Source organism: Phymastichus coffea, unplaced genomic scaffold (genome assembly GCF_024137745.1).
Source record: "Phymastichus coffea isolate CEN01 unplaced genomic scaffold, Cenicafe_Pcof_1.1 PCOF00309, whole genome shotgun sequence".
NCBI classification, from domain to species: domain Eukaryota; kingdom Metazoa; phylum Arthropoda; class Insecta; order Hymenoptera; family Eulophidae; genus Phymastichus; species Phymastichus coffea.
Genome location: NW_026707120.1, coordinates 1,532 through 23,360, shown reverse-complemented (window position 1 = coordinate 23,360; position 21,829 = coordinate 1,532). Strand labels below are relative to the sequence as shown.

The 21,829-nt window shown below is 29.9% G+C and overlaps 3 protein-coding genes, 1 long non-coding RNA gene and 3 pseudogenes across 9 annotated transcripts; 3 read left to right on the top strand and 4 right to left on the bottom strand.

Annotated features, from left to right (window-relative positions):
* Window positions 1-761: 761 nt before the first annotated feature.
* LOC131674817 (odorant receptor 13a-like) lies at window positions 762-5,607 on the bottom strand. 6 transcript variants are annotated; one of them, XR_009302895.1, is made up of 10 exons: window positions 5,409-5,607; window positions 5,162-5,284; window positions 4,140-4,257; window positions 3,688-3,952; window positions 3,121-3,240; window positions 2,957-3,047; window positions 2,749-2,885; window positions 2,508-2,640; window positions 2,274-2,417; window positions 762-2,167 (listed from the first exon to the last, which is right to left on the bottom strand). XR_009302895.1 is itself a non-coding variant. In XM_058953655.1 (9 exons), exons 1-9 carry the CDS (start codon window positions 5,550-5,552, stop codon window positions 2,364-2,366), a joined length of 1,185 nt encoding a protein of 394 aa, XP_058809638.1. In that variant the 5' UTR covers window positions 5,553-5,607; the 3' UTR covers window positions 762-2,363. The 6 variants fall into 6 exon arrangements, 4 of the variants coding, with proteins under 4 accessions (XP_058809638.1, XP_058809639.1, XP_058809640.1 ...); XM_058953655.1 differs by having other exon boundaries at window positions 762-2,417; XM_058953656.1 differs by having other exon boundaries at window positions 762-2,417; window positions 5,162-5,263.
* LOC131674824 (sulfotransferase 1A3-like) lies at window positions 1,101-1,993 on the top strand (annotated as a pseudogene).
* Window positions 5,608-8,678: 3,071 nt separating the features above from the next.
* Window positions 8,679-9,603, top strand: LOC131674823 (sulfotransferase 1A3-like; annotated as a pseudogene).
* Window positions 9,604-9,763: 160 nt separating this feature from the next.
* Window positions 9,764-10,726, bottom strand: LOC131674819 (odorant receptor 30a-like). The gene is made up of 5 exons (XM_058953660.1): window positions 10,702-10,726; window positions 10,538-10,628; window positions 10,329-10,465; window positions 10,088-10,220; window positions 9,764-9,997 (listed from the first exon to the last, which is right to left on the bottom strand). The coding sequence occupies exons 2-5, from the start codon at window positions 10,583-10,585 to the stop codon at window positions 9,944-9,946; spliced, it is 372 nt and encodes a 123-aa protein (XP_058809643.1). The 5' UTR covers window positions 10,586-10,628; window positions 10,702-10,726; the 3' UTR covers window positions 9,764-9,943.
* Window positions 10,727-12,144: 1,418 nt separating this feature from the next.
* LOC131674820 (uncharacterized) lies at window positions 12,145-13,123 on the bottom strand. The gene is made up of 3 exons (XR_009302897.1): window positions 12,984-13,123; window positions 12,736-12,858; window positions 12,145-12,621 (listed from the first exon to the last, which is right to left on the bottom strand). It is a non-coding gene; the product is annotated as an uncharacterized LOC131674820 (long non-coding RNA).
* A 3,036-nt stretch (window positions 13,124-16,159) lies between these two features.
* Window positions 16,160-20,760, bottom strand: LOC131674821 (odorant receptor 13a-like). Its single transcript, XM_058953661.1, is given in 10 exon segments — window positions 16,160-17,567; window positions 17,658-17,790; window positions 17,899-18,035; window positions 18,107-18,197; window positions 18,271-18,353; window positions 18,355-18,391; window positions 18,840-19,104; window positions 19,294-19,345; window positions 20,285-20,437; window positions 20,562-20,760. Coding segments are annotated over 10 exon segments (1,149 nt in total). The 5' UTR covers window positions 20,706-20,760; the 3' UTR covers window positions 16,160-17,513.
* On the top strand, window positions 16,251-17,143 carry LOC131674822 (sulfotransferase 1A3-like; annotated as a pseudogene).
* Window positions 20,761-21,829: the final 1,069 nt, after the last annotated feature.

The window sequence follows — 21,829 nt, the reverse complement described above, 5'->3', positions numbered from 1 at the left end:
CACGTTTAAGACGCGTTTGAATTTTAAACAAAGGCAACATCAACAACCCGCTCTGTGCGAAAGATTGTTGAAACATTCAGGTGTGCAAGTCTAATGGTTTGAATGCTACGATGTTGCCGACACCTAGTGCTTTTCATACATACTATGTATTGATTCTTTGCATGTTACGAATATTTGCAAGACAAAACAAAGATAAAAAAACAATGCTGCTAATGTTGCCAATTGTTATAATGTAAATATTCTCGAAGACAAATAAACAGTTGACTAACGACTTTGATAAATTGAACGATCATGAAACAATGATTGAAATTTTCTGGAAGTAGTACAAATAAAGTAAAAAATTACTATTTCACGAATTAAAAGAAATTCATAACGAACATTAATAGATTGTATTTAGAGAACTGAAGGTATTGCAATTTTAGCTCTAGCCTCCGCTGAAAATAGTAAATAAAAGGTTTTACCTGTAGATGAAGGATAGGAGTATCATGCGAGTTTCAAATAAATAAGGAGATCTGTCAGTTATTTAAAGAAATGGTGTTTTTATTGCAAAGGAATTAATATTTAATACAAAATCCCACCCGTAATTGGGGGAAAAGCCATTGACGTTACAATTAAGTTTCAAATATACAACGGTTAAATGTACAAGGAGGTTGAGATTATTACAAGCTGCAATACCGGGTACATTTAAGGAGAATATCGCGGTATTTGAATGGCCATTCAAATACGCTAACTTACCAACTCGTCGCCTTTGCAGAGAGAGAGAGAGAGAGAGAGAGAGATGCTGTCCGCATAAAAGGTCGATGTCCCAACCCCAACGTCTTGGGAACGAGAACAGCTCTCGTTACATCATCACCTTAGGCTTATAATGGACCATAAGGCTACGTGACAGGATGCACTCCAGAGGATATAGCGTATATATGATTGGTGTGTATGTATTAGTTTTTTCAAGTGATAAGGAAAGATTGATTCTTTTAAGGAAAGTATTAACACTTTTTAGATTATGTTCTAATAATCCGATGGCAGTCTTTGTATCTTTAGCAGTTGCTTCGAGAGCAATATCATCGACAAATGGAAGACATTCGTATTCTGTAGGAATAAAGATGAGTCGGCAAACACTAATGACAAGCTCAAGATTTATAAAAACTCATTTTTTTACTAAGTTTGATTCCAAATATTTTGAAATCCATATGTAAAATATGTGGATTTCTCATTGAAAAGTAAAATTCGCTGTGTATGTAGTTTGGAGCCCAAGTGTATTGTGTTTCTGTTGCCGGTAGTTTATGTAGTCCGTAATCCGAAAAATGTGCCAGTATCTTATTATCATTTTCATCAAAGTGTTAAAGCTTATGATTATTGTGGTGATTTTGAATGGTTTTGGAACTACTTACAAAATGATTAAGGTATTATTTTTCTCTTATTTATACAAGATATTCTGCTGTTGCAACATTCATTCTCATGATTTTCTGTTTTAATAAGTTTCGTTCAGTCGTTGATTCAAACACATAAAGGAGCGATGACATACATGACACAGGGAGGAACTAAATAGGCTACATCGACACGAGCCAAACTTTTTATTTTTATTTTATGAAGAAATGATTCACGTGACTGTGCAAAATGAATATTTCATTCATTGCTGAATATAATTATACTTTATTCGACTGATTTGCATGAATAAACATTGAAATGTCTACAGGACTTACTAGCTACGACGAAACAAGTCGCCAATCTCTTAGGAAAATCATACATGGAAGAACAGTATGAGAAATGAGTTAACCATTTAACATTTCATAATCTGCAAAACAATGAGATGGTCAACTTTACACGTGATAAGGCGGAAGTGATATTCAAGAAGGACACATTTATACGACAAGGAAAAAGTCAAGCGTGGCATAGTATGTTTTCTCCAAAAATGAACGAGCTAGCTAATAACTGAATACAAGAAAATCTAAAAGATACAGATATTGAATTTCCCTTCGTCGAGATATACTCATGATTCGCGGAATTGTTAAAGCTTTTATGTAATAATGTAATGGTTAAAAATATTCTAATAAACATTTATATTTATTGTTATCTTTACACTGATTGTTAGTAACATGTTAAGCGTGGCTTCGTTTTATCCTCCTCATCGGAAGTTCTTTTCCCTGACTCAAACATCAAACAGAATTGCCTCATACGATGAAACAACATAACATAATAAATGTATATTTTTTATTGAATTAAAAATCTACTTCGTATCTGAAAATTTGTTTTCATTTATACCGATTTATACTTACAGTTGAAAGAAGTTCATTACAGAAAATACCCAATTAAATACTACTGTGTTTCATTGTGAAACGTATGATTTGATCGTTTAATTAACTTTTTTATTCATAAAAGGATAAGATCACAGTAAAGTACGACATCGCAGATTTCAGTAACTGAAAAATATGAAAGTTACATAATGATTATTTCCAACATAAAATCCATTTATCGTTATATATGTAACTAATGTCATATATATGTATTACAATTCCGAAATTTTCCATGGAAAGATTTGCTAGTTTGCCAGACGTTAGTGTACAAGGTACTAAAGAACGAATCATAATTATGTTGATGAATTTTTTGGTACTGTTTGGTATCAAATACCAGTCACTAAAATATCTGTTTTATAATAAAGTCAGTATAATTTATTTTTGTAAAATACAAATTCATAATATCTGCTAAAAAACACTCTCTATAAACTTATCCAAAATATATATCATTACTAACGCAGATATAAAAACCTGTTCGCTGCTATTAATTATTTGTTGACCAACCCAGTTCAAGTACAATAAATGCATAATTAAGCCAACTAAGAAAGCAACAATCCGTATCAATTTGAACAAATCACTATAAACAAAAAGTATCTGTAATGATACAAGTATTTTAAGGATCAATTTATGAAGATGTATCTCAAACTTAATAAGTACATTCGTACATATACACAAGTCAAGGCTATCGTGACCACGCTCATACAATTCACCATCAAAAAACACAAATTAAATGAATTTTCTAGTAAATCGCAGCATCTGAAAGTTAAACGTGAGCTGTATATATTTTTATTTTAATTAATGTTTTACATTCATGATCGAATAATCAAACCCAATAGTATCATTGTGTAATTGAATCGTTTCACTTAATTTCATAACTAGGTCTGGATTATCTGGAAGTTTACTTAATTGTTGACCCTTTTCACTTTTTAATAAAGTCTCTAGTCTGCGACTGAAAACATACAAATACTTCTATCCGTAGATGTAATATAATCTATTGCGAAGTATATATTGTGAAAATATATATTATGTTTATTATTTAACTAAAATTCTCGGAATGATTAAAGGCTAAATATCAAATGATGGTTTTATATGAATAAAGATCGAATCCTAAAAAATTGAGCCGTGCTTGCTTCAAAGGACTCAAGCCCTGTTGAAACCAAATATAAATGATTAAATATGACCCAGAGTACAATTTATTTTTTGAATACTAGAACAACATTGTTTTATGAGCAACTATGCATAAATCATGGAATTTTAAAAGCCAAATCCTGTGAGTTAAATTACAAATGTATTCAATTGTGTAGTTGTTAACGCACAAAGTGATAATTGGTATGTCAATACTAATTATCACTTTCTCATTATATTATGCAATTAGAAATAAATTTGAGTTTTCTACCATACGATTTCAAATAATCCACAGGTATGTTTGACGCTTATCACATAGATTGTATCAAGTCCACAAAATAGAACAAGTGGTGCTAAATAAGATACAGCAATGTGACCACAAGCCCAATAATGATAATCGCTTTGTTCAAAGAACAAATAATTTGCATAAAATGGCATTAATACTGGGCGCGAGTCATTTAAAGGTAGCATATAGTCCAATGCTAAGGGTAGAAAGGGCATGAGGGTGTACAATACCCATGCGCCATGTATATAATCTGAAATAAAATATTAGTACTTATATTTGATAGTATTTCATCATTTACAATATAGGAGAAAAGTAGGCATAATTTGATTTTTTGTCGTTTCACAATAAATTATAACTATATTCTGTAATTATAAACCTCTTGTATAGTATCTTGTTCTCCTATTTAGTAAAGTAATAATTACGAATACTCTACTTACATGTATAGATAATTAGTAAAAGTCGACCTTGTGCAGTATTTTTAGTTAATATTTCACGTTCCTTACGATCTGTCACCGTTTGCCAATCTTTGGCTATGGTCACCAGCAGTGAGCTAAGCTGTTGATGCAATTTGTTAAGGGATCTCTATATATTGCTATAAATTTACAATCAATGGAAAAGAGTTTTGGTTGCTTCCCCCAATGGATTCTCTAATTATAGATCGTAGAACCAATTATTATCAATTAATGATAGTACCTCGAGTGCGACTAATTATTGTTCGAGCAATTAATGCTCTTTTTACTTGTAAGAACTTAAGAAACAAATGGTATATAAATCTTCGGGTTTTTATATACTTTTATAAACTATTATAGTTTTATAAACTATTATATAAAAAAAAATAAATAATGAACCTCTCGCATAAAAAAGGAACAAATAATTTACAGATATATATTTGAATCGAAGCCCGTTTTATATACCAATTCCACAAAATAAAACAAGTAGTACTATATATAAACCACAGTAGTATGACTATAAACTCAATAGTGATAATTAATTTATTTTAAAAACAAATAATTTACTAATAAATGATTTCTACCGTTCTATTATATATTATGTAATAAACGAATGACCTTAAGTTTACTTAGGGTAGGTAACGCACAAAGTGCGTCTATGTCTCTAGTTTTAAAAAATATTCGATTTGGATATTTGTAGTAGTTTGTAAAATATAACATTTTGAATTTTTTTATTATTTTTCTTTAATTTTTAATAAATTTCGATATAATTAAGATATTGTCATGAAAATCTCAGAAAAAACTCACTTCTATGGATAAACAATTATGCCAAATTATAAAAATCCGTAACCTAAGTGTTCGAGGCCCAGCAAAATAGCCAAGAATTACCTAAATACTATCATGATTAAATGTTTTATTTGTCTTTCCATTAGAATAATATTATAAACTTTATTTGAAAAAGTACTTATCTATTAATAATATAAAATTAAATAAAAATGTTCACAGCTTACCCGCTTTTTATTTACAAAAGCAACTAGATATTTCGCAAATACACCTAAAGCAAACATAACTGAAACTGAATTTTCAAAAGTTATTGCCATATCTTTTCCGAACTGTTGAATTAAAAGAATGAGCTGTATTGAGTATAAAGTAATATTATTAGAATTTTTTTAAATTCAAACTTCAACATTTTTTTTCAATCAACGTACATTTAAAATAAAACATACGTATTTTATGATTTCTCTTGAAGAAAATTACCTGTGGCACCGCCAATGAAGCATTAAAGATTACGAAAACAATCAACCTTAAATATCGACTTTTGTTATTTTGTTCAGGCCACAATCCACATAATGACATAAACCTTTTACAACTTTTATAATAATAACCATCGAAAATGTCCATGTTACTGAGATATTTTGAACATAAGCTCTGGGCTTCGAAAAAAAATGTCGATCACGCAAGCAAGATAGTCATTTCACGATTAAAAAAATTTATTCTTTGACGTTTAAAGACCTAGAGCGAGTCTGAAAATTGATGTAATTATTCTATAATCATTTTACGTGGAAAGGTGGATGATGGTTACAGCAATTATATCAAAATACGACGTAGACATAGATATAAAAACCAATCGATTCAAGGAGATCCAGTAATACAATTATTTCTATGGACTACAATAATAGCATTTATATTATGTTATCTCGTCTTCAGGATTATCACAGTAACATCATTTGCTTAATTTAGCCACAGCAACTTTTTATTTTCATAACAATCGAATGCTTATATTTTCTTGATAATAATTCTTACTGTTTTACTATATTGTTTACGGTATACTACAATAAACTAGTACGAAAGCAGCAATTTTAAAAACTTTTGTGTTTTTCGCTTTTCTCGCGATTATTTGCAATTACAAAGATCAATATTTTCACATCGAGCACTTCTGGATATAACAAATGAGACCTATTTTCAATTTCACGTGTATAACTTGTTTAGCTGCTTCTCTAAAAAACATCGTGAAGTTGAATTTTCTGCATACTTAATTTAAGAATATTCCTTCTTTATTGAAGAACTCTTTTTTGTAACGTAATTCGAGTTTCTGTTTTTTTCAAGTTCTGCTACGACGTTCATACAGTCGTCGAGATTGTCGAAGTAGCACTCGCTCTGATGAGATAGATTAAGGCTCGATCGTTTTGCTTCCTTGAAGTGGAAGCACTGTTTTCGCGATTCGGAATATTATTCTCTATTTCGCTGTAATTTTTTTGTTTCTATGATTTTTTTGTTCAATTTTATTTTGTGTGGTTATATTAGACTCCACTTATTAATATGATATATTATTTCATTTAAGTTAGAAGTCTATGATTTAATTTTTTTTAATGCTGTTTTTTTGTGGTATTAATCGATACCTGACATTTTTGTGATTTTGAAGATATCTTATTGAAAGTTCGTACGTGTATGAAGTCTATATGGTATTTTCATTGCGTAAATGTCATAGTTATCGTTAAAAATGTATTTCATACTTAAAAACACGTATTTTTCCGTATGTGTGTATGTTATCACCTAGAATTTTTATCATTTTGGAGTCATTTCACTGAAACTTTGTGTGTATAGTTTAATTAGCCAAGCAATGCGGCATAATTTTGGAAAAGTTATAGTTAAATATTTATTACATGTTTAGAAATTATTTAAATAGTCGCTTTTTACGTGTTTTTCTGTTTATTTTTCAAAATACATATTAGTCTATTTTTGTTACACGAATTTCCTGCTTTCATAAAATATTTTAAAGGGTGTTAGAGCTCACAATGAGCAATGATAATATCTTTTAAATTCATTTGGCTTATACGTAAATTTACATACTACTCATTTATTTATTTGTTTAATTGTAGATTTATTATCTTTATCACGCAATAGTTATTTAACTATTACATTAATTTTATAAACAAATTTTGAGACAGATATCGGAAAAAGATAAGTATTACATAATTCTTGTCATTCTTTGAGCAAGAACTCCGTCAATGTAGTTGGTAGCATTTTTCTTATTATACTGCTACAGCTGCTACTGTCATATGAGGTAATACCGCTCGTTCTTCCACTCCTATAAATAATAAAGCTCTTGTTTGTCTGCTACTTTAATAATATCAACAGACCTTATTCGGATACTTTTGTGTTTCCTGATCTTCATTCAGAGATCCATAAACAGTGAACAACATTATGAACACTGGTTCCGACAGAAAAATAAAGCACAACATGTTGAACACCTACCCTCCCTTGGTCAAGGGTTCATTAGTAGCTCGTAAATTTGTACAAGTAAGGGCAGGTATTTATGTTACTTGTTTAGTCTTTAACGACTTTCTGAATCAAATAAGAAACAAGAAAGTACATTATAACTTTGCTTGATGGCGACCGTATCCACAATGATTGTCACTATAGCATCTCACGTTTAAGACGCGTTTGAATTTTAAACAAAGGCAACATCAACAACCCGCTCTGTGCGAAAGATTGTTGAAACATTCAGGTGTGCAAGTCTAATGGTTTGAATGCTACGATGTTGCCGACACCTAGTGCTTTTCATACATACTATGTATTGATTCTTTGCATGTTACGAATATTTGCAAGACAAAACAAAGATAAAAAAACAATGCTGCTAATGTTGCCAATTGTTATAATGTAAATATTCTCGAAGACAAATAAACAGTTGACTAACGACTTTGATAAATTGAACGATCATGAAACAATGATTGAAATTTTCTGGAAGTAGTACAAATAAAGTAAAAAATTACTATTTCACGAATTAAAAGAAATTCATAACGAACATTAATAGATTGTATTTAGAGAACTGAAGGTATTGCAATTTTAGCTCTAGCCTCCGCTGAAAATAGTAAATAAAAGGTTTTACCTGTAGATGAAGGATAGGAGTATCATGCGAGTTTCAAATAAATAAGGAGATCTGTCAGTTATTTAAAGAAATGGTGTTTTTATTGCAAAGGAATTAATATTTAATACAAAATCCCACCCGTAATTGGGGGAAAAGCCATTGACGTTACAATTAAGTTTCAAATATACAACGGTTAAATGTACAAGGAGGTTGAGATTATTACAAGCTGCAATACCGGGTACATTTAAGGAGAATATCGCGGTATTTGAATGGCCATTCAAATACGCTAACTTACCAACTCGTCGCCTTTGCAGAGAGAGAGAGAGAGAGAGAGAGATGCTGTCCGCATAAAAGGGTCGATGTCCCAACCCCAACGTCTTGGGAACGAGAACAGCTCTCGTTACATCATCACCTTAGGCTTATAATGGACCATAAGGCTACGTGACAGGATGCACTCCAGAGGATATAGCGTATATATGATTGGTGTGTATGTATTAGTTTTTTCAAGTGATAAGGAAAGATTGATTCTTTTAAGGAAAGTATTAACACTTTTTAGATTATGTTCTAATAATCCGATGGCAGTCTTTGTATCTTTAGCAGTTGCTTCGAGAGCAATATCATCGACAAATGGAAGACATTCGTATTCTGTAGGAATAAAGATGAGTCGGCAAACACTAATGACAAGCTCAAGATTTATAAAAACTCATTTTTTTTACTAAGTTTGATTCCAAATATTTTGAAATCCATATGTAAAATATGTGGATTTCTCATTGAAAAGTAAAATTCGCTGTGTATGTAGTTTGGAGCCCAAGTGTATTGTGTTTCTGTTGCCGGTAGTTTATGTAGTCCGTAATCCGAAAAATGTGCCAGTATCTTATTATCATTTTCATCAAAGTGTTAAAGCTTATGATTATTGTGGTGATTTTGAATGGTTTTGGAACTACTTACAAAATGATTAAGGTATTATTTTTCTCTTATTTATACAAGATATTCTGCTGTTGCAACATTCATTCTCATGATTTTCTGTTTTAATAAGTTTCGTTCAGTCGTTGATTCAAACACATAAAGGAGCGATGACATACATGACACAGGGAGGAACTAAATAGGCTACATCGACACGAGCCAAACTTTTTATTTTTATTTTATGAAGAAATGATTCACGTGACTGTGCAAAATGAATATTTCATTCATTGCTGAATATAATTATACTTTATTCGACTGATTTGCATGAATAAACATTGAAATGTCTACAGGACTTACTAGCTACGACGAAACAAGTCGCCAATCTCTTAGGAAAATCATACATGGAAGAACAGTATGAGAAATGAGTTAACCATTTAACATTTCATAATCTGCAAAACAATGAGATGGTCAACTTTACACGTGATAAGGCGGAAGTGATATTCAAGAAGGACACATTTATACGACAAGGAAAAAGTCAAGCGTGGCATAGTATGTTTTTCTCCAAAAATGAACGAGCTAGCTAATAACTGAATACAAGAAAATCTAAAAGATACAGATATTGAATTTCCCTTCGTCGAGATATACTCCATGATTCGCGGAATTGTTAAAGCTTTTATGTAATAATGTAATGGTTAAAAATATTCTAATAAACATTTATATTTATTGTTATCTTTACACTGATTGTTAGTAACATGTTAAGCGTGGCTTCGTTTTATCCTCCTCATCGGAAGTTCTTTTCCCTGACTCAAAATCAAACAGAATTGCCTCATACGATGAAACAACATAACATAATAAATGTATATTTTTTATTGAATTAAAAATCTACTTCGTATCTGAAAATTTGTTTTCATTTATACCGATTTATACTTACAGTTGAAAGAAGTTCATTACAGAAAATACCCAATTAAATACTACTGTGTTTCATTGTGAAACGTATGATTTGATCGTTTAATTAACTTTTTTATTCATAAAAGGATAAGATCACAGTAAAGTACGACATCGCAGATTTCAGTAACTGAAAAATATGAAAGTTACATAATGATTATTTCCAACATAAAATCCATTTATCGTTATATATGTAACTAATGTCATATATATGTATTACAATTCCGAAATTTTCCATGGAAAGATTTGCTAGTTTGCCAGACGTTAGTGTACAAGGTACTAAAGAACGAATCATAATTATGTTGATGAATTTTTTGGTACTGTTTGGTATCAAATACCAGTCACTAAAATATCTGTTTTATAATAAAGTCAGTATAATTTATTTTTGTAAAATACAAATTCATAATATCTGCTAAAAAACACTCTCTATAAACTTATCCAAAATATATATCATTACTAACGCAGATATAAAAACCTGTTCGCTGCTATTAATTATTTGTTGACCAACCCAGTTCAAGTACAATAAATGCATAATTAAGCCAACTAAGAAAGCAACAATCCGTATCAATTTGAACAAATCACTATAAACAAAAAGTATCTGTAATGATACAAGTATTTTAAGGATCAATTTATGAAGATGTATCTCAAACTTAATAAGTTACATTCGTACATATACACAAGTCAAGGCTATCGTGACCACGCTCATACAATTCACCATCAAAAAACACAAATTAAATGAATTTTCTAGTAAATCGCAGCATCTGAAAGTTAAACGTGAGCTGTATATATTTTTATTTTAATTAATGTTTTACATTCATGATCGAATAATCAAACCCAATAGTATCATTGTGTAATTGAATCGTTTCACTTAATTTACTAGGTCTGGATTATCTGGAAGTTACTTAATTGTTGACCCTTTTCACTTTTTAATAAAGTCTCTAGTCTGCGACTGAAAACATACAAATACTTCTATCCGTAGATGTAATATAATCTATTGCGAAGTATATATTGTGAAAATATATATTATGTTTATTATTTAACTAAAATTCTCGGAATGATTAAAGGCTAAATATCAAATGATGGTTTTATATGAATAAAGATCGAATCCTAAAAATTGAGCCGTGCTTGCTTCAAAGGACTCAAGCCCTGTTGAAACCAAATATAAATGATTAAATATGACCCAGAGTACAATTTATTTTTTGAATACTAGAACAACATTGTTTTATGAGCAACTATGCATAAATCATGGAATTTTAAAAGCCAAATCCTGTGAGTTAAATTACAAATGTATTCAATTGTGTAGTTGTTAACGCACAAAGTGATAATTGGTATGTCAATACTAATTATCACTTTCTCATTATATTATGCAATTAGAAATAAATTTGAGTTTTCTACCATACGATTTCAAATAATCCACAGGTATGTTTGACGCTTATCACATAGATTGTATCAAGTCCACAAAATAGAACAAGTGGTGCTAAATAAGATACAGCAATGTGACCACAAGCCCAATAATGATAATCGCTTTGTTCAAAGAACAAATAATTTGCATAAAATGGCATTAATACTGGGCGCGAGTCATTTAAAGGTAGCATATAGTCCAATGCTAAGGGTAGAAAGGGCATGAGGGTGTACAATACCCATGCGCCATGTATATAATCTGAAATAAAATATTAGTACTTATATTTGATAGTATTTCATCATTTACAATATAGGAGAAAAGTAGGCATAATTTGATTTTTTGTCGTTTCACAATAAATTATAACTATATTCTGTAATTATAAACCTCTTGTATAGTATCTTGTTCTCCTATTTAGTAAAGTAATAATTACGAATACTCTACTTACATGTATAGATAATTAGTAAAAGTCGACCTTGTGCAGTATTTTTAGTTAATATTTCACGTTCCTTACGATCTGTCACCGTTTGCCAATCTTGGCTATGGTCACCAGCAGTGAGCTAAGCTGTTGATGCAATTTGTTAAGGGATCTCTATATATTGCTATAAATTTACAATCAATGGAAAAGAGTTTTGGTTGCTTCCCCCAATGGATTCTCTAATTATAGATCGTAGAACCAATTATTATCAATTAATGATAGTACCTCGAGTGCGACTAATTATTGTTCGAGCAATTAATGCTCTTTTTACTTGTAAGAACTTAAGAAACAAATGGTATATAAATCTTCGGGTTTTTATATACTTTTATAAACTATTATAGTTTTATAAACTATTATATAAAAAAAAATAAAATAATGAACCTCTCGCATAAAAAAGGAACAAATAATTTACAGATATATATTTGAATCGAAGCCCGTTTTATATACCAATTCCACAAAATAAAACAAGTAGTACTATATATAAACCACAGTAGTATGACTATAAACTCAATAGTGATAATTAATTTATTTTAAAAACAAATAATTTACTAATAAATGATTTCTACCGTTCTATTATATATTATGTAATAAACGAATGACCTTAAGTTTACTTAGGGTAGGTAACGCACAAAGTGCGTCTATGTCTCTAGTTTTAAAAAATATTCGATTTGGATATTTGTAGTAGTTTGTAAAATATAACATTTTGAATTTTTTTATTATTTTTCTTTAATTTTTAATAAATTTCGATATAATTAAGATATTGTCATGAAAATCTCAGAAAAAACTCACTTCTATGGATAAACAATTATGCCAAATTATAAAAATCCGTAACCTAAGTGTTCGAGGCCCAGCAAAATAGCCAAGAATTACCTAAATACTATCATGATTAAATGTTTTATTTGTCTTTCCATTAGAATAATATTATAAACTTTATTTGAAAAAGTACTTATCTATTAATAATATAAAATTAAATAAAATGTTCACAGCTTACCCGCTTTTTATTTACAAAAGCAACTAGATATTTCGCAAATACACCTAAAGCAAACATAACTGAAACTGAATTTTCAAAAGTTATTGCCATATCTTTTCCGAACTGTTGAATTAAAAGAATGAGCTGTATTGAGTATAAAGTAATATTATTAGAATTTTTTTTAAATTCAAACTTCAACATTTTTTTTCAATCAACGTACATTTAAAATAAAACATACGTATTTTATGATTTCTCTTGAAGAAAATTACCTGTGGCACCGCCAATGAAGCATTAAAGATTACGAAAACAATCAACCTTAAATATCGACTTTTGTTATTTTGTTCAGGCCACAATCCACATAATGACATAAACCTTTTACAACTTTTATAATAATAACCATCGAAAATGTCCATGTTACTGAGATATTTGAACATAAGCTCTGGGCTTCGAAAAAAAATGTCGATCACGCAAGCAAGATAGTCATTTCACGATTAAAAAAATTTATTCTTTGACGTTTAAAGACCTAGAGCGAGTCTGAAAATTGATGTAATTATTCTATAATCATTTTACGTGGAAAGGTGGATGATGGTTACAGCAATTATATCAAAATACGACGTAGACATAGATATAAAAACCAATCGATTCAAGGAGATCCAGTAATACAATTATTTCTATGGACTACAATAATAGCATTTATATTATGTTATCTCGTCTTCAGGATTATCACAGTAACATCATTTGCTTAATTTAGCCACAGCAACTTTTTATTTTCATAACAATCGAATGCTTATATTTTCTTGATAATAATTCTTACTGTTTTACTATATTGTTTACGGTTATACTACAATAAACTAGTACGAAAGCAGCAATTTTAAAAACTTTTGTGTTTTTCGCTTTTCTCGCGATTATTTGCAATTACAAAGATCAATATTTTCACATCGAGCACTTCTGGATATAACAAATGAGACCTATTTTCAATTTCACGTGTATAACTTGTGTAGCTGCTTCTCTAAAAAACATCGTGAAGTTGAATTTTCTGCATACTTAATTTAAGAATATTCCTTCTTTATTGAAGAACTCTTTTTTGTAACGTAATTCGAGTTTCTGTTTTTTTCAAGTTCTGCTACGACGTTCATACAGTCGTCGAGATTGTCGAAGTAGCACTCGCTCTGATGAGATAGATTAAGGCTCGATCGTTTTGCTTCCTTGAAGTGGAAGCACTGTTTTCGCGATTCGGAATATTATTCTCTATTTCGCTGTAATTTTTTTGTTTCTATGATTTTTTTGTTCAATTTTAGTTTGTGTGGTTATATTAGACTCCACTTATTAATATGATATATTATTTCATTTAAGTTAGAAGTCTATGATTTAATTTTTTTTAATGCTGTTTTTTTGTGGTATTAATCGATACCTGACATTTTTGTGATTTTGAAGATATCTTATTGAAAGTTCGTACGTGTATGAAGTCTATATGGTATTTTCATTGCGTAAATGTCATAGTTATCGTTTAAAAATGTATTTCATACTTAAAAACACGTATTTTTCCGTATGTGTGTATGTTATCACCTGAATTTTTATCATTTTGGAGTCATTTCACTGAAACTTTGTGTGTATAGTTTAATTAGCCAAGCAATGCGGCATAATTTTGGAAAAGTTATAGTTAAATATTTATTACATGTTTAGAAATTATTTAAATAGTCGCTTTTTACGTGTTTTTCTGTTTATTTTTCAAATACATATTAGTCTATTTTTGTTACACGAATTTCCTGCTTTCATAAAATATTTTAAAGGGTGTTAGAGCTCACAATGAGCAATGATAATATCTTTTTAAATTCATTTGGCTTATACGTAAATTTACATACTACTCATTTATTTATTTGTTTAATTGTAGATTTATTATCTTTATCACGCAATAGTTATTTAACTATTACATTAATTTTATAAACAAATTTTGAGACAGATATCGGAAAAAGATAAGTATTACATAATTCTTGTCATTCTTTGAGCAAGAACTCCGTCAATGTAGTTGGTAGCATTTTTCTTATTATACTGCTACAGCTGCTACTGTCATATGAGGTAATACCGCTCGTTCTTCCACTCCTATAAATAATAAAGCTCTTGTTTGTCTGCTACTTTAATAATATCAACAGACCTTATTCGGATACTTTTGTGTTTCCTGATCTTCATTCAGAGATCCATAAACAGTGAACAACATTATGAACACTGGTTCCGACAGAAAAATAAAGCACAACATGTTGAACACCTACCCTCCCTTGGTCAAGGGTTCATTAGTAGCTCGTAATTTGTACAAGTAAGGGCAGGTATTTATGTTACTTGTTTAGTCTTTAACGACTTTCTGAATCAAATAAGAAACAAGAAAGTACATTATAACTTTGCTTGATGGCGACCGTATCCACAATGATTGTCACTATAGCATCTCACGTTTAAGACGCGTTTGAATTTTAAACAAAGGCAACATCAACAACCCGCTCTGTGCGAAAGATTGTTGAAACATTCAGGTGTGCAAGTCTAATGGTTTGAATGCTACGATGTTGCCGACACCTAGTGCTTTTCATACATACTATGTATTGATTCTTTGCATGTTACGAATATTTGCAAGACAAAACAAAGATAAAAAAACAATGCTGCTAATGTGCCAATTGTTATAATGTAAATATTCTCGAAGACAAATAAACAGTTGACTAACGACTTTGATAAATTGAACGATCATGAAACAATGATTGAAATTTTCTGGAAGTAGTACAAATAAAGTAAAAAATTACTATTTCACGAATTAAAAGAAATTCATAACGAACATTAATAGATTGTATTTAGAGAACTGAAGGTATTGCAATTTTAGCTCTAGCCTCCGCTGAAAATAGTAAATAAAAGGTTTTACCTGTAGATGAAGGATAGGAGTATCATGCGAGTTTCAAATAAATAAGGAGATCTGTCAGTTATTTAAAGAAATGGTGTTTTTATTGCAAAGGAATTAATATTTAATACAAAATCCCACCCGTAATTGGGGGAAAAGCCATTGACGTTTACAATTAAGTTTCAAATATACAACGGTTAAATGTACAAGGAGGTTGAGATTATTACAAGCTGCAATACCGGGTACATTTAAGGAGAATATCGCGGTATTTGAATGGCCATTCAAATACGCTAACTTACCAACTCGTCGCCTTTGCAGAGAGAGAGAGAGAGAGAGAGAGATGCTGTCCGCATAAAAGGTCGATGTCCCAACCCCAACGTCTTGGGAACGAGAACAGCTCTCGTTACATCATCACCTTAGGCTTATAATGGACCATAAGGCTACGTGACAGGATGCACTCCAGAGGATATAGCGTATATATGATTGGTGTGTATGTATTAGTTTTTTCAAGTGATAAGGAAAGATTGATTCTTTTAAGAAAGTATTAACACTTTTTAGATTATGTTCTAATAATCCGATGGCAGTCTTTGTATCTTTAGCAGTTGCTTCGAGAGCAATATCATCGACAAATGGAAGACATTCGTATTCTGTAGGAATAAAGATGAGTCGGCAAACACTAATGACAAGCTCAAGATTTATAAAAACTCATTTTTTTACTAAGTTTGATTCCAAATATTTTGAAATCCATATGTAAAATATGTGGATTTCTCATTGAAAAGTAAAATTCGCTGTGTATGTAGTTTGGAGCCCAAGTGTATTGTGTTTCTGTTGCCGGTAGTTTATGTAGTCCGTAATCCGAAAAATGTGCCAGTATCTTATTATCATTTTCATCAAAGTGTTAAAGCTTATGATTATTGTGGTGATTTTGAATGGTTTTGGAACTACTTACAAAATGATTAAGGTATTATTTTTCTCTTATTTATACAAGATATTCTGCTGTTGCAACATTCATTCTCATGATTTTCTGTTTTAATAAGTTTCGTTCAGTCGTTGATTCAAACACATAAAGGAGCGATGACATACATGACACAGGGAGGAACTAAATAGGCTACATCGACACGAGCCAAACTTTTTATTTTTATTTTATGAAGAAATGATTCACGTGACTGTGCAAAATGAATATTTCATTCATTGCTGAATATAATTATACTTTATTCGACTGATTTGCATGAATAAACATTGAAATGTCTACAGGACTTACTAGCTACGACGAAACAAGTCGCCAATCTCTTAGGAAAATCATACATGGAAGAACAGTATGAGAAATGAGTTAACCATTTAACATTTCATAATCTGCAAAACAATGAGATGGTCAACTTTACACGTGATAAGGCGGAAGTGATATTCAAGAAGGACACATTTATACGACAAGGAAAAAGTCAAGCGTGGCATAGTATGTTTTCTCCAAAAATGAACGAGCTAGCTAATAACTGAATACAAGAAAATCTAAAAGATACAGATATTGAATTTCCCTTCGTCGAGATATACTCATGATTCGCGGAATTGTTAAAGCTTTTATGTAATAATGTAATGGTTAAAAATATTCTAATAAACATTTATATTTATTGTTATCTTTACACTGATTGTTAGTAACATGTTAAGCGTGGCTTCGTTTTATCCTCCTCATCGGAAGTTCTTTTCCCTGACTCAAACATCAAACAGAATTGCCTCATACGATGAAACAACATAACATAATAAATGTATATTTTTTATTGAATTAAAAATCTACTTCGTATCTGAAAATTTGTTTTCATTTATACCGATTTATACTTACAGTTGAAAGAAGTTCATTACAGAAAATACCCAATTAAATACTACTGTGTTTCATTGTGAAACGTATGATTTGATCGTTTAATTAACTTTTTTATTCATAAAAGGATAAGATCACAGTAAAGTACGACATCGCAGATTTCAGTAACTGAAAAATATGAAAGTTACATAATGATTATTTCCAACATAAAATCCATTTATCGTTATATATGTAACTAATGTCATATATATGTATTACAATTCCGAAATTTTCCATGGAAAGATTTGCTAGTTTGCCAGACGTTAGTGTACAAGGTACTAAAGAACGAATCATAATTATGTTGATGAATTTTTTGGTACTGTTTGGTATCAAATACCAGTCACTAAAATATCTGTTTTATAATAAAGTCAGTATAATTTATTTTTGTAAAATACAAATTCATAATATCTGCTAAAAAACACTCTCTATAAACTTATCCAAAATATATATCATTACTAACGCAGATATAAAAACCTGTTCGCTGCTATTAATTATTTGTTGACCAACCCAGTTCAAGTACAATAAATGCATAATTAAGCCAACTAAGAAAGCAACAATCCGTATCAATTTGAACAAATCACTATAAACAAAAAGTATCTGTAATGATACAAGTATTTTAAGGATCAATTTATGAAGATGTATCTCAAACTTAATAAGTACATTCGTACATATACACAAGTCAAGGCTATCGTGACCACGCTCATACAATTCACCATCAAAAAACACAAATTAAATGAATTTTCTAGTAAATCGCAGCATCTGAAAGTTAAACGTGAGCTGTATATATTTTTATTTTAATTAATGTTTTACATTCATGATCGAATAATCAAACCCAATAGTATCATTGTGTAATTGAATCGTTTCACTTAATTTCATAACTAGGTCTGGATTATCTGGAAGTTTACTTAATTGTTGACCCCTTTTCACTTTTTAATAAAGTCTCTAGTCTGCGACTGAAAACATACAAATACTTCTATCCGTAGATGTAATATAATCTATTGCGAAGTATATATTGTGAAAATATATATTATGTTTATTATTTAACTAAAATTCTCGGAATGATTAAAGGCTAAATATCAAATGATGGTTTTATATGAATAAAGATCGAATCCTAAAAAATTGAGCCGTGCTTGCTTCAAAGGACTCAAGCCCTGTTGAAACCAAATATAAATGATTAAATATGACCCAGAGTACAATTTATTTTTTGAATACTAGAACAACATTGTTTTATGAGCAACTATGCATAAATCATGGAATTTTAAAAGCCAAATCCTGTGAGTTAAATTACAAATGTATTCAATTGTGTAGTTGTTAACGCACAAAAGTGATAATTGGTATGTCAATACTAATTATCACTTTCTCATTATATTATGCAATTAGAAATAAATTTGAGTTTTCTACCATACGATTTCAAATAATCCACAGGTATGTTTGACGCTTATCACATAGATTGTATCAAGTCCACAAAATAGAACAAGTGGTGCTAAATAAGATACAGCAATGTGACCACAAGCCCAATAATGATAATCGCTTTGTTCAAAGAACAAATAATTTGCATAAAATGGCATTAATACTGGGCGCGAGTCATTTAAAGGTAGCATATAGTCCAATGCTAAGGGTAGAAAGGGCATGAGGGTGTACAATACCCATGCGCCATGTATATAATCTGAAATAAAATATTAGTACTTATATTTGATAGTATTTCATCATTTACAATATAGGAGAAAAGTAGGCATAATTTGATTTTTTTGTCGGTTTCACAATAAATTATAACTATATTCTGTAATTATAAACCTCTTGTATAGTATCTTGTTCTCCTATTTAGTAAAGTAATAATTACGAATACTCTACTTACATGTATAGATAATTAGTAAAAGTCGACCTTGTGCAGTATTTTTAGTTAATATTCACGTTCCTTACGATCTGTCACCGTTTGCCAATCTTGGCTATGGTCACCAGCAGTGAGCTAAGCTGTTGATGCAATTTGTTAAGGGATCTCTATATATTGCTATAAATTTACAATCAATGGAAAAGAGTTTTGGTTGCTTCCCCCAATGGATTCTCTAATTATAGATCGTAGAACCAATTATTATCAATTAATGATAGTACCTCGAGTGCGACTAATTATTGTTCGAGCAATTAATGCTCTTTTTACTTGTAAGAACTTAAGAAACAAATGGTATATAAATCTTCGGGTTTTTATATACTTTTATAAACTATTATAGTTTTATAAACTATTATATAAAAAAAAATAAATAATGAACCTCTCGCATAAAAAAGGAACAAATAATTTACAGATATATATTTGAATCGAAGCCCGTTTTATATACCAATTCCACAAAATAAAACAAGTAGTACTATATATAAACCACAGTAGTATGACTATAAACTCAATAGTGATAATTAATTTATTTTAAAAACAAATAATTTACTAATAAATGATTTCTACCGTTCTATTATAATATTATGTAATAAACGAATGACCTTAAGTTTACTTAGGGTAGGTAACGCACAAAGTGCGTCTATGTCTCTAGTTTTAAAAAATATTCGATTTGGATATTTGTAGTAGTTTGTAAAATATAACATTTTGAATTTTTTTATTATTTTTCTTTAATTTTTAATAAATTTCGATATAATTAAGATATTGTCATGAAAATCTCAGAAAAAACTCACTTCTATGGATAAACAATTATGCCAAATTATAAAAATCCGTAACCTAAGTGTTCGAGGCCCAGCAAAATAGCCAAGAATTACCTAAATACTATCATGATTAAATGTTTTATTTGTCTTTCCATTAGAATAATATTATAAACTTTATTTGAAAAAGTACTTATCTATTAATAATATAAAATTAAATAAAAATGTTCACAGCTTACCCGCTTTTTATTTACAAAAGCAACTAGATATTTCGCAAATACACCTAAAGCAAACATAACTGAAACTGAATTTTCAAAAGTTATTGCCATATCTTTTCCGAACTGTTGAATTAAAAGAATGAGCTGTATTGAGTATAAAGTAATATTATTAGAATTTTTTTAAATTCAAACTTCAACATTTTTTTTCAATCAACGTACATTTAAAATAAAACATACGTATTTTATGATTTCTCTTGAAGAAAATTACCTGTGGCACCGCCAATGAAGCATTAAAGATTACGAAAACAATCAACCTTAAATATCGACTTTTGTTATTTTGTTCAGGCCACAATCCACATAATGACATAAACCTTTTACAACTTTTATAATAATAACCATCGAAAATGTCCATGTTACTGAGATATTTTGAACATAAGCTCTGGGCTTCGAAAAAAAATGTCGATCACGCAAGCAAGATAGTCATTTCACGATTAAAAAAATTTATTCTTTGACGTTTAAAGACCTAGAGCGAGTCTGAAAATTGATGTAATTATTCTATAATCATTTTACGTGGAAAGGTGGATGATGGTTACAGCAATTATATCAAAATACGACGTAGACATAGATATAAAAACCAATCGATTCAAGGAGATCCAGTAATACAATTATTTCTATGGACTACAATAATAGCATTTATATTATGTTATCTCGTCTTCAGGATTATCACAGTAACATCATTTGCTTAATTTAGCCACAGCAACTTTTTATTTTCATAACCATCGAATGCTTATATTTTCTTGATAATAATTCTTACTGTTTTACTATATTGTTTACGGTATACTACAATAAACTAGTACGAAAGCAGCAATTTTAAAAACTTTTGTGTTTTCGCTTTTCTCGCGATTATTTGCAATTACAAAGATCAATATTTTCACATCGAGCACTTCTGGATATAACAAATGAGACCTATTTTCAATTTCACGTGTATAACTTGTTTAGCTGCTTCTCTAAAAAACATCGTGAAGTTGAATTTTCTGCATACTTAATTTAAGAATATTCCTTCTTTATTGAAGAACTCTTTTTTGTAACGTAATTCGAGTTTCTGTTTTTTTCAAGTTCTGCTACGACGTTCATACAGTCGTCGAGATTGTCGAAGTAGCACTCGCTCTGATGAGATAGATTAAGGCTCGATCGTTTTGCTTCCTTGAAGTGGAAGCACTGTTTTCGCGATTCGGAATATTATTCTCTATTTCGCTGTAATTTTTTTGTTTCTATGATTTTTTTGTTCAATTTTATTTTGTGTGGTTATATTAGACTCCACTTATTAATAATGATATATTATTTCATTTAAGTTAGAAGTCTATGATTTAATTTTTTTTAATGCTGTTTTTTTGTGGTATTAATCGATACCTGACATTTTTGTGATTTTGAAGATATCTTATTGAAAGTTCGTACGTGTATGAAGTCTATATGGTATTTTCATTGCGTAAATGTCATAGTTATCGTTTAAAATGTATTTCATACTTAAAAACACGT

Excerpts from the sequence above, each read along its gene's own strand:
- LOC131674817 (XM_058953655.1), bottom strand. The coding sequence starts at position 5,552 with ATGGACATTTTCGATGGTTATTATTATAAAAGTTGTAAAAGGTTTATG. Across the intron at positions 5,285-5,408 it reads CTTCATTGGCGGTGCCACAG|CTCATTCTTTTAATTCAACA; the intron begins GTAATTTTCTTC and ends TACTCAATACAG. Across the intron at positions 3,048-3,120 it reads TTACACAATGATACTATTGG|ATGCTGCGATTTACTAGAAA; the intron begins GTTTGATTATTC and ends TTTAACTTTCAG.
- LOC131674819 (XM_058953660.1), bottom strand. The coding sequence starts at position 10,585 with ATGGTGAATTGTATGAGCGTGGTCACGATAGCCTTGACTTGTGTATAT. Across the intron at positions 10,221-10,328 it reads GAACAGGTTTTTATATCTGC|ATATTTTAGTGACTGGTATT; the intron begins GTTAGTAATGAT and ends ATTATAAAACAG. Across the intron at positions 9,998-10,087 it reads CCATGGAAAATTTCGGAATT|TTACTGAAATCTGCGATGTC; the intron begins GTAATACATATA and ends CATATTTTTCAG.